Consider the following 13,347-nt stretch of genomic DNA (forward strand, 5'->3'; position numbering starts at 1 on the left):
TTTATACAAGGTTTGGACTTGCTGTGCACATAGCAGATAGACATGTTTAAATATTAATGACATTCGTATTTCAGCTCTTTTGTTCGAATATGGAGCTGCTACCGAGACTGTCAAAGACCAATGACGTAAAAGAAAATAAGTTAATATTCAGTCGCGGTTCTTCTCGGCAATATTAACATGCTGAACATCTAAAATTGATTTTAACAGATGAAGCAATACCTAGACTTTTCACAGGCTGACAGATTGTAATCCTAGACAAATCAGTGTTCCTACGACGTATCAGGATATTTCGATTGATCCCCTAATTGTTATGAGCAGCATATATTATTAAACATTCTGTACCGATTTACCCTACTGGAGAAATTCTTCTTCTTGACTGCTTGTCTCGTGATTGTTTTTAATTAATTTTGGCACACAGTTTTTACTGAGGAAGGTTTGTTCACTTTATTACGGAGGTGATGTTACACCAGGTGGCATGGATGTACATGGGATGCCAAATGAGTTGTTGTGTAGGCTGCTGACGTCAGACTGTAGCCAATCCGGAGAGCCGGCAGCTGCTGTTACTGGGAGAGCAGCTACACCTTTCCCATTGTTCTCTCCTGGAGAGCTCGCCGCAACTGTCCCTTGCTAACCTTCCCGCTGGCCACACGAGGGATGGACTCCAGCACGAAGACGCCACCATGTAGAAGCTTCTCCTCACTGCCGCACGCCCTCTCTGAAACGGAACGTAAGCCGAGTCTTTACTTCACTTCGATGGGTGCTGTGGGTTAGCCTAGATTAGGTAGACTGCAGTGTTGTAGCACACAAGATGTTCCCTCCTCATTATATGGGGGTAACTGGCCATACTAATATACAGTGGTAGTGGTAAAACTCACAGTTTCATACACAGAAATTTCAAATCAGTTTTATTGCAGTAAAAAGTGTGAGTAATTTTGGGTAGCTGGACTAATATCCAAATTACAACGTGTCTTAAAATTGCATGCGTGCTGGTTCACGAAAGATGACACCTAGATGTGGCTAAAAAATGGTTCAAGTGGCTCTGAGCACTATGGGACTTAACATCTGAGGTCATCAGTCCCCTAGAACTTAGAACTACTTAAACCTAACTAACCTAAGGACATCACACACATCCATGCCCGCGGCAGGATTCGAACCTGCAACCGTAGCGGTCGTGCGGTTCCAGACTGAAGCGCCTAGAACAGCTCGGCCACACCGGCCGGCTCTAGATGTGGCTTTGCACACGCTAAGCTGATGCAGTGAGCGGAAACAGTTTGGTTACAGGCAACAGAGCACTACAGGAACACCGCGCTTTTTTACATTTTACCAACGAAAGCGACGGAGGTAGATTAGAAGCTGATATAAATGTATTACTTTTGAATACATTGTGGGAGTGAAACAGTGATCGAAGTGTTACAAAAATTTACTATCAGAAACAGTCTTCATCACAAATTATTTATTACGGTGACCGGTTTCGACCAGTACTGTGGTCATCTTCAGACCAATGAGTAATCACTAGTGATTCTTCAGCAGAAGGAGATCCTTACTCATTGGTCTGAAGATGATCACAGTAGTGGTCGAAACCGGTCACCATAAGAAATAAAATGTGATGAAGACTGTTTTTGATAGTAAAAAAAAAATGATGTGAATGTACTCTACGGAAGTTGTCGCCAGTGATAAATGTTTCCACTGTTTGTTGAAACACTGGTAAGGAGCGTGATAATGATGCACCATATTTGGTCCGAATATCAAGAACGATAATGATAGGTATTACATTGCGAGTGCGACATCTGCTGACATAGTCGGCGATTCTACCCGTCGGTGATATTATACGTACTAGTGCGACCAGCGTTATCATCACCATTAATCATTAATTAAGATGCGGATGAGCGGAATTTTATTCGTAATTTATGACACACACACACACACACACACACACACACACACACACACACACACTCATGGAATTTGTTCTTTCACAAGATCCATCTTCACATGGGATGTGACTCAGTGCAAGTCTTGTTCTTTCACAAAATCCACTTTCACATGGGATGTGACTCAGTGCAAGTTTGATGCAAGATAGCGCACGAAAGCATTATGTTCAAAGGGCAGTGTTGTCTGCATAGCATATCAATGGACATCCAAACATATGTCATCAGTGCTTCGATCGTTTCCAAAACAAGCCTTAACTGACAATTTCCAAAACTTTTAACCAAAATTGTATTTTGCGTTGCCATTCGTACTCAGTGAAACTTGACAGGTGTTAACAAGTGAACGCTCTGAGTGTTACGTATTTTATACATGAAACATATTTCCTTCAGTTTCGTACCAGTTGGACTTCTCCAATATCATGGGCTTGTGCTTTCCTTCGTTTGTTTGTTTTTCTACTAGTTAGGAGTTGTTTTGCCACTATTGCGACAAACCGATCTCACACCTAATTTCTATACGCAGATCGCCTAGAGAGTGGCGACATGTGTTGAAAGTGAACATGATATTAGAAGCATTATTCCAATGGGCATGATATTAGAAGCATTATTCCAGGCGAACGCCTGTAGCGTATGCAGCCCTTACTTTGTCCTTTCAGAAACATATTTGCTGATAGTTAAGGTAACAGAGAAAATTTGATATAGGAAGAGCATGATACTTTTCTTTGAAATTTCTACAGCTCTAAAAACTTCAGAAAATAATTAGTACAAGGTGTTTCAGTACCTATCTGTCATTTGAAGAACGAAACGTCTCACACAAAGAAAAATATCATTTTTAACCAATCTTCTATGAATTACGCTCACAAGCGTCAAGGTAATTAACTAGAAAATTTTCGTTGTGCTTCTAAATCTACATTGTTCCTTACGAGTGCGTTATCTTGCGAGGGCAGTCGGGAATATTTATGTCATAGCAAGCAACAGTGGAGAATGGGCGTTAGAAAGGTACAATTACGGTATGAGCACTGTTTTTGGCCAACAGCTGCTTACAGTAAGTTTCATTTGCTTGATTACTGGTCTGCGTATAAAAATCGCACTCCTTTAAAACGAACTATCCCTCCTGAAAAGTGTGTGACATTGCAATTCATACAACCTGGAACCACTGGGAAAATTCAGCCTACGGATATTTCTTTTTTTTCATGCCTATAAAACATATTATTACACTATCTGCAGCTACGCTTTAAAGGAGAGCCAGTTTCACAATAAGCTCCACTACGGACTGTAGCGCATTCGGCTGCATGCCATCACAATACATGTTCTCATCACCCTGTCACACCAATATGATTCTATATGCATTTTTTAAGAGTGGACATCTATCTGAACGTCATGCACGGTTTGTGGCTCCCAAGGAGTTCTCCCTCGATCTTAATGGTGCGAACCTTTGCGATCATCGTGATACGCCATTTTTCATTCGGTGTTTTGAACATTTCTAGAATTTCTACGATGTCCATTTTGTGAAGTGTAATACATACATCCCATATAGGGTCGATCTTTGCACCCCCCTGACACACATTTTCTGTCGGCTTTCTGGTGCACATGGTGCGTCATTAGCAGCTAATATTTTTCCTTCAAATGAGCCTTACTAAAGACTGAATTTGCGACGTCACACTCAAGGAATTCCTTGTTAGTTATACCTGTAGAATTCACGAAGTATGTGTTTGTGTTACAAGGAAGACAATCATACGTCGAAGATCTTAATGTAATACTAATGTTATGTATGTGTACGATGTTATGAAAATCCTCTGTTCTATAAAGAAACTTCTCTTTTGATGTTCATTTTACATTTGTGTTCTTGAAATTTTTGAAAAAAATCAGGAGATCTTAAATTTTTTGTCTTGTTTTACACTTGCAGTTTACGTTAAAGATTTTAAGAAAAATTGAAAACGTTAAATTCCGTAAGTTTGTAGCTACAAGAGATTTTTGGTTTAATCTCTGGGACATAACGGGGTGTTACACTGAACGAAACGATTCACACGTCTGCGACGGCTGGGATTAAAGATTCATAAATGACCTCGCACCATTTTCCTGTGAGACAGACAGTCACACTCCTGCTGTCTACTATGAGTTGATCGCGTTATCTGTCAGATTCTTCTGCTATTGGCAGGAGATGTTGTTGTCTAAATTTTGAATGGAAGAAATAGGAAGCGGACGGGAGAAAACTACAGTAAGTAAGAAGTATTTTTAGACTTTAATTGGAAAATATATTGTTACCGAAGAAAACATAATTCCAGGTAGCCTTGTTACAAAAATCATGACGCGATCATCACGAATAATGACGAGATTCCATACTGTTCTAGGCAAGTAAATATAATAGACACACTCATGAAAATGATTGTGGACACTAGCTCGACCACAGTGAAAGCAAACCACGAGTGTTGAGGGGCAAAAGCAAAAAGAGAGGCGCGTCGATGTGACTTACGACATTATTGCTGGTGGAGATGCAATGCTAGACGAAGGAGTGCTGCTTCTCGTAACGGTGCGTGAGTAACAGCCGCAGTTGTTGACACATTCTGATCGGAACTCATGACACTCGACATCAGTAGGCTGTTAGACGAGACTGCTCCTCAAACTTTCCATCCTTGATTAAAATGGCGACCACTTCCGAGTTACTGTTACTTACAAAGAGGGACGTCTTTCATCTTCGAACAACTGCGTACGACTGAGGATGAGAGATGGGATTTCTGAACTTCTGTTACCACCAACATTCCTCCTCAGCACACCTCCGCGATACGCGAAATGGTGTCAGATGCCAACACAAAATGGAGGCGGTGAGGCGAACGCTTCCTGTGTCCAGACTTGAGACGTGGCTTGGGGTCTGAAGATTACGCTGCCAGGACTGTTTGAACACCAAACCTCCGAAGCGCGCGATAAATTGGTGTCCCTGCGAGACTGCTTGCCGTCTGGTTCATATATGAACGTAACGGCTGTTAATTTTAAAGCAATCAGCCATCTTGAGGGATTTTAACAGACTTTAATTAATAGGTGGCCAGCAAAAATCATTAGACCCCTCTGTCCTATAGTCTGCCTTGAGGGCATGAAGACGGTGTGGTTTGATGGTTGGAGGATATTAACTTTAATGGTCAAATCCAAGAATTTAATTAAAAAAACTTTTAAGTTAATCAGCTCATAGGTCTGTGTTTGGTATCCACTGATTCGCTATCTCACCAGCGGTGTAAGTAAGTAATCAGATTATGGGAAATAATTTTATATCACTCTTTTTCTACATTTTTGGCACTGGGAAATGCAATGTTTGGGACCATGCCACGTGCGGTATCTGCCCATGAAACATGAATATTTTTAAAAGTAGTTTTAAAATGAGAAATTCTTAAATTAACATTCATTAAATTTGTTGCAAGAGAAAGTATTAACGCTACTCAATTTTTAGTTAAAGCCGTGATGTTATTTTTTTAGAGGGTTTAGACAAGGAAATACAGTCAAATTCTTGTGCAGCAAGCTCTACTTATTGTTGTAATAAATGGCAAATAGTAACAGTTCTTTAAATATTGTAAGGAAAAGATAGAAAAGCAATAAGATCCACATCTCAAACCCGAGTCTCTCCTGTCTCAAATAACTGATGAAGGAAATAACCCTCGACGAAAAGTAGTGTGTATATTATCGTTGATCAAAGTTTGTCGATGAGGCATTACCAAATAAATTAGAAGAAGTCCGAATGTTGGCGAAATGGCTACCTGAAAAATTACGTGTCAAAACCTATCCGGGCTTCATATGTGTTTGTCTCCAAGACACTACTCTGAGAGGGACGTATTACTGTACTTGATTTCGTATTTTATTCGGAAACTACGAGTTCCCAACAAATAGTGATTCCTAGCATTCTAGACCCTAGACCCATTTAAAGTATCCAGACACTGGCCCTAGAATATGGTTCATTTTATGAGAGGAAATGTGCAACAACGTTAACTGTGCTTGTACAACCTTGTTCTCATATAGAAGAAAGATATATTTAGATAAAGCTACTCGTGTCGAACACATGTGAACTTCTATTAAACCTGCACATTCCACGAGTGATATCCCAAACGCTACTCAGAACGAGCACAACTCTCTGTGTTCTTCTTGAGGGTATCTTTGGTCTGTCGTTGCAACTACAAAAAGCGTTATTTTTTCAGCAGAGGCGTTTCGCTTTATTGAGTTAAAGCATCATCAGTGGTCTGTAATTAAGTTATTTACATTTTGATTTGCTTTTTAGATCGAAAAACAGTTCGTTAAGGATAGGTTGATTGGTACTTCCGGTAATTTTTCAGCTGATTTCTCGCTTACATCGGGAAATGCGGTCTGCTAGCACATCGATGTTTTTCTGTTTTTGACACTGATAATCAACGATAAGCAGTTTAGACAATGAAAGAATAGAAGGTTTTGAACTATGGCGCAACAGAAGAAAGCTAAAGATTAGATGGGTAGATCATATAATTAATTAGGAGGTATTAAATATATTTGGGGAGCAAAGAAAATCGTGGCATAACCTGACTTGAAGAAGGGATTATTTGATAGGATATATTCTGAGACATCAAGTGATCACCAGTTTAGTACTGGATGAATATTAGGGGGGGGGGGAGTAGGGGGAATAAAAATCTTAGAGGGAGACAAGCAGATTCAGAAGGATGGAAGTTGCAATGGTTTTTCGAAGATGAGGAGGCTTTCAAGGGATACAGAAGCATAGAGAGTTGCATCAGACCAGTCTTCGAACTGAATACCACAATGACAACACCGTATGGTTCACTTTATAATCCCTTATCACAGTATGGTTGCCAAGGCCTGGTGCAAGTATATTTGGTCGTCACTACCCTAGTAAGCCTACCAGGAAAAGAGGACCCGCCGAATTCAGCATGGAATCCGAACCATGTGTCGTTCCTGGCGAGTCTTCACATAGTTGAAAAGTGAAGTTTACAGTAAATGGAGACTGAATATTGATCCAGTTCGACCGATATTGGATCCCACGACTTCTCGATTGTCCTGTCGCGCACCTTTCCACTAGCCCACTGGGCCAACAGGGATGTGACAGGGAACGTCTGCATCGGTTGTGCAGTCAGAGCGGTGGATTGCTAAGTGAAGGAGCCCAGGTTTGATTGCTGGCTGGGTTGGAGATTTTGCCACTCACGGAATGGTTGTTGTGTTGTCCTTACGTTCGTATCGTCATAATTGGCTTTCCACTGTTGACATAGCTGTGTGGGCAAGTCCCAAAATTCAGTATATCGACAGAGAATATGTACTAATAATACAGAAGTTAAGATTTATTCTTCTCCAAAACTATTGTCTCCGCTACTTCTACACATTTCTTCCAGTCCACTGGAGCGATGAAAACCATTTCGACCTGATTGTTTGAGGGGGACGGGGGAGTGGATTTCTTTACCACGGACCAGAAACACACGCCACTGACATAGTGTTTCTCAGCTAAAAGTGTGTACATTTACAACAGCTGTTTGTGTCTGGTAATTTGGAAATCTGAGCTGACACCGAGTGCATACGGAGCATTCTGACAGAAATTTTTCCCTCGCTAAGGACGCGAATGGAATAACACAGAAATTCACTAATATTGATACGCTGTAACGTCTGACACGCACTTCAATTTGGCGTTCGGAGTTTGTATGAAGATGCGAAAGTGCTTTCTCCTATCCCTTGATACAATCTCCTGTAGTGAAACAGTGTGATCTTATCAGCGCATAGTCAAAAACATATCTTGCTGCTATGTTTGGATTTTATACAACAATGAACAAGCCCATTACTAGTCATAGTCTGTGTTTTGTTTATCGACAACGTCAGTAACAATACCGTTTCGACAGTAGGAAATCCAGTACATCCACATACGTGTTGGAGGTGAAAGTAGACCTCCATTGTCAGTAAGGTTTAGTAGACTGCATAATTATCTTAATCGTTACCTGGACAATCCGTCTTGAGTACGTTCTTCAGTCTTTCCTCATGCATCTAACGGTGTTTTGAAGCTTAGATACGTTGCTTCTTTGCGGCAAGAAGAGCTGTCAGCACTGGAAGTTGCCCAGTGAGCTGAAGTACACCACACAGGAGCCACTACATCATTACACCGCAATCGTCAGACATCTCAAGACCTGTAACGTATTGATCGTTCTCTGCCAAGAGCACCAACTGGCTCTTAAGGATCCTGAGAAGAATAAAACATAATTGCGCAAATGGGAAGGCTGTTGTCGGCCCAGACAATTCACAAGCGTCTGCACACGTTCATTTTGGCCCTTGTGCGCCCCCGTTACGAAAAAAAGTGCAAAAGTCCCAGTCCCGTAGTGCACAAATAATGAGGGAATGGGAATGGATGGAATGAAATCTGTATCAGTGGCATCGGGTGGTCCTCATCAAAAAGTACAGGATATTTGTAGCGTCAGATGACCATCATAAAAGAGTGTGGAGGGGGGGGGGGGGGGGCAGGCATCAATGCACATCTCAGGTACGCAATCACACAGGGTCACCACGAAGGTATGTCAGTTATTGGACTGGTATTACATCCGACGCCCAGCTTCACTGTCGAGGGTGCTTATCGGGCTGTGTAGTATCGGTTCACAACTTGTATCTCACTATAAATTACTACAGCCCTGATGAAAATGCACAAGAGTACCGCACCCAACCTCCTGAATACCTTCACCCAGAACGGTGAAACCAGCTGCAACCGATACTGACAGGAAACCGACTGAAAATGCTTGGAACCAGTATAAAGTTGCAACAACTCTTCGCAGAAATCCGCCTGAAAGACTGGATGATCATAGGACGGCCAGGCTTGAGCAGCAACATTTTACCCATCTTGTGGACAACAGGCCAAGTTACAATGTGCTGCATACAGCAGCAGGGTATTTTATGCCATCGATCGACAGGCGTGCAAAGATGGGCACTTTTGGGCCGCCTATACTTTGGTTAACGTTTGGTGTTTATTTCACAGCAAAATGATTTAGTTTTGTATTTCATAAAGCTTATTCTTTCACAAATTCCTTGAGTCTAAGTCCTACCAACACACACACACACACACACACACACACACACACACACACACACACACACACACAAACGCGCGCGCGCGCGCGCGCACGCACGCACGCACACACACACTCACACACACCTGCTGATAAGCAGGGGTGCAACACTTTCTTTTTCAGAATGGACTGAAAAATCAGCATATCAGTTGCAAATAAAGGTTTAGTATCCATTGACCATGATTTCGATATTTGTAAAAATATCTTCTTCAGAAATATTAGCCCTAAAAATGTATACACCAGTTCCAAAATATTTTTTTTTTACAAACTTAATAATATATTAATAGAAAAATATTTGTGAAGTAAGCGTAATCACTTATTAGATCACATGGTGCAGCAATAGATTACATGAAGCCGAGTTCTCTTGTCATAAACGAAATTGGTGAAACAGGAGTTATTGCAAGCCATGGCTTTAGATAGCTCCAGACTACATATATCGTACTTCAGAAAGACTGCTCATTAGTAAACGCCCGCAGGTAGAGGCTCTTGTCAACATATAAACGTAATAGGCGTCACAAGATAAAATATTTGCGTAAGTTACTTGTAATTTATGCCAGAGACTAAGGCCAACTACTACAAATATACAGACTCAGGCGACTAGGAAAAATTGGGCTGTAGAGGACGCTAAATAGATGCGCTAAGAACTGGCAGCTGGTTGTGTTGAAAAACAGCATTTTGTAATAAAGTGAGTATGAAAATTCCTCTACAAGGCTTTTTTTTCTTTCTTTCTTTGGGCCTCGTCCCGCGCCAACGCGGGGTCGGCCTTGTTATTACGGATTTGGCAGTGTTAGTTGCAGAGGGTGGTCAGATGCCCTTCCTGCCGCCACCCCGAATCCTCCGCGATGTAAGTAGTGGACCCCAGCTGTCTGCGTCTAGTGGAAGCCATGAAATAGTGCGATCGTGTGAGTCGTGTAACTGAGTGGAACGTGGGGACCAGCCCGGCATTCACAAAGTGAGATGTGGAAAACCACCGAAAAACTACATCCAGGCTGACCGGCATACCGGCCCTCGTCGTTAATCCGCCATGCGGATTCGATTCAGGAATGGCGCGCCTACCCCAGTCCAGGAAGCAGCGCATTAGCACTCTCGGCTACCCTGGCGGGTCCTTTATAAGCCTATTAATAAGTAACATAAATTTAGTGTGTAGAAGGTGTTCTGCTTACAAAAGATCATCTTAGAGCCAATACTTCTTTAGAAGATACTTTTACAAATATCTAAACTATGGCCAAGGGATAATAAACGTTTATTCACAACTGGATGGCTGATTTTTCAATCTGTTCTGAGTTACACAGTTGCTGTTCCGCAGCCATGTTTAAGACTTGCTTCTTCTATATGTATTCAGTGATACCATTATTTTAGTGCTTAGTGCTATATGTGTCCTCACCTTTGACCAGTTGCTTGAGCTCGTCAGGAGTGACGGTGGCGCCTGGGGTCAGGACGACGAAGGCGGCTGGGTGCTCCTGGTCTTCATCGTGCGGTATGCCCAACACCACTGCCTCCGACACCTGCGGGTGTCCCAGCAGCCATGCCTCAATCTCAGACGGCGACACCTGCCGGAACAGTCAGCAGTCACTCCCCTGCATGCCGCCGCAAAATACGTACAGTGTGCAGTTCACAAGAAGCTCTGCGAAATTCAGTTTGTGAACAAGGAAACAGTATGGGCAGGAGGAGGGATGTTAAGGGTGGGGAGGGGGGAGGAGGTCGCAAAATGCTCGCCGCTCCCGTGGCACTGGATGAGCAGCACATGTCTCTTATATCGTGCCAAAAGGCGAGCAGCTCAGACACCGCAGCCTACGTTCGCTGGGTACAGGTTTGGTAGAGCTGGGTTTTTTGAGCCGGGGTCTGGTGGTAGCTTCCACTCTCCCCGGAGCTCTAGTTGTGCTTCGACGACCACCGTGCATTGCAACAGTAGAGCGTCGTGTGGCACAGGGAATGGGAATCCTTGCTACACTGCCTGGGAACTTCTAAAAACTCCGTCTTAATGTGTGCTGCACTCCGATGAGACGGATGGCTGTTGAGTCGGAACAGCCGTTAGCGGACAACTTCTCAGGAAGCTGTCACACTTCAATTAAATAAGCTTCATCCAGGAAAGGAGGGCTCTGTCTGGATTGATCCGTATTTCTCTATCTTCTAGTGGAACGCCTATGGAGCCTACATTAATTTCAAACACTTCAGGCCTTCGGGCGGTCTGCTGGGTATCATTAACTTCCAAATCCCAAAGAGACCACGTACGGATACTCTAGCTAGAGTCTGTAATATTAACAGACCACCTCCTGTGTAAATATGTGTTTACTGTTATTAAACGCGTGGAAGCTACGTTTGAAAAATTGTTGACTTTCGTCATAGATGAAGCCTTAGAGAGAGTTTCAGGGCAACCCAAGCCTATCAGCGGACTACCTGGGGCGTCTTGTCACCGCCCGCGCGGCTCCCCCCGTCGGAGGTTCGAGTCCTCCCTCGGTCATGGTTGTGTGTGTGTCGTCCTTAGTGTAAGTTAGATTAAATATTGTGTAAGCTTAGGGATCGATGACCTAAGTAGTTTGGTCCCTTACCACAAATTTCCAGTTTCCACATTTCTAGTCGTGACAATGAAAGTTACCCAAATAAACAAGATATTAAACGCCGGCCGGAGTGGCCGTGCGGTTCTAGGCGCTGCAGTCTGGAACCGAGCGACCGCTACGGTCGCAGGTTCGAATCCTGCCTCGGGCATGGATATGTGTGATGTCCTTAGGTTAGTTAGGTTTAAGTAGTTCTAAGTTCTAGGCGACTGATGACCTCAGAAGTTAAGTAGCATAGTGCTCAGAGCCATTTGAACCAAGATATTAAACGCCAAGTTGTTTGCATAGTAAGTTATCCACAGTGCCACTAAGAACCCGTGAACTCTTCAATCAGACCAGGGGAAACTGAAGAACCTCATTTCAAATACGTTTACGTTATCTGAAATATGATAATTTTATATGCATGTGTAAATATTTTCATTTACATGTTTTTAAAATTTGAGTTTTAGACCTAGAGAAATAAATATAAATGTATATAGTTTTTTTTAAAAAAAAAGCAGGGAGTGAGACAGCTGAAGGACAGTAGTGTGTAGGCAAACATGTAATGGTGTTTATTGGACTGATTAGTGGTTCAGTTCACGAGAGAGCCACAAAATGTTACAGTAAGGGACCCTAATAATTATTTATATGAGGAATGTTGGTTTTAAGTGGACGCAGAGAGTTGAAGGACGGTGTCGCCTGATAGAGGATTAATGGCGTTTCTTAGATGTGGTGATGATATGTTGAGCTAGAGATACGTAAAGATACTAAGGACGACGTTAAAAATTTATCACCTGTGTGGAACATTATTTAAAGTCAGGCTACTTTGTTTGTAAGGTAACATTTAAAATGAATTGTCAAAGAGCGTTACTATCTGGTGTGTTGATATTAAACAATGAAAATGTTATTTAAAAGAGCGTTTATACATACCGTGTTGTAGAAGAAAATACATCTGGCAGAAGATAAACTGTAAGGGCGTAATACGTCGAATTTAGTGTGGTTCGTAGTGAAAGTGGTTAGCACAGCGCACTAGCATTCGGAGGACGTCGGTTCAAACCCGCGTCCGGCTATCCAGATTCTTATTTTCCGTAATTTCCCAAAACCGCTCTAGATAAATGCTGGGAAGGTTCCCTTGAAAGGGCAAAATCGGAGCTTGTGCCCCGTGTCTAACGACCTCGATGTCGATAGGACATTAAACCCAATCTCCCTTCCTTTTGATTTGTAATGAGTAAACAACATCCATTAGTACAAATACAAGCTGAGTGAAACATGTGGCACTCGCATTCTGGAGGACTGTGGTTCAAAACCCCGTGCTGCCATCCAGATATAGATTTTCGTGATTTCCCTAAATAACTCCTGTCAGTTCCGGGATGTTTCTTTTGAAAAGATCATTACCGATTTGTTTCCCCATCCTTCCGTAATTAGAGGTCGTGATCCGTATTTAATGTTCGCGCAGTCGACGGGACGTTAAATTCTAATCTTCCTTCCTTCCTTTGAAACAAGTGTTTGTGTGAATTTGTATTCCAGCCCAACTGGACAAAAATGGGTCAAATGGCTCTAAGCACTATGGGACTTAACATCGGAGGTCATCAGTCCCCCAGAACTTAGAACCACTTAAACCTAACTAACCTAAGGACATCACACATATCCATGCCCGAGGCAGGATTCGAACCTGCGACCGTAGCAGCAGCGCGGTTCTGGAATGAAGCGCCTAGAACCGCTCGCTCACAGCGGCCGGCCCAACTGAACATCCTCCCATAAATTATACTGAATATATCAGCCAAATTTCTCCTATCATCAATCATTTATCAGCCATTTACAATCTTAACG

At 42.5% G+C, this 13,347-nt stretch overlaps 1 protein-coding gene across 1 annotated transcript in view; it reads right to left on the reverse strand.

Moving 5' to 3' along the window:
* Positions 1-434: 434 nt before the first annotated feature.
* LOC126413118 (uncharacterized) overlaps positions 435-13,347 on the reverse strand; it is a 95,447-nt gene continuing 82,534 nt past the window's right edge. Inside the window, exons 7-8 of the mRNA XM_050083010.1 lie at positions 10,368-10,533; positions 435-715 (exon numbers count right to left, since the gene is read on the reverse strand). Of these exons, the coding sequence (XP_049938967.1) occupies positions 576-715; positions 10,368-10,533 (306 nt within the window). The 3' untranslated portion in view covers positions 435-575. The remainder of the gene's footprint in view (positions 716-10,367; positions 10,534-13,347) is intronic.

Source organism: Schistocerca serialis, chromosome 7 (assembly GCF_023864345.2).
Source record: "Schistocerca serialis cubense isolate TAMUIC-IGC-003099 chromosome 7, iqSchSeri2.2, whole genome shotgun sequence".
Lineage (NCBI taxonomy): Eukaryota > Metazoa > Arthropoda > Insecta > Orthoptera > Acrididae > Schistocerca > Schistocerca serialis.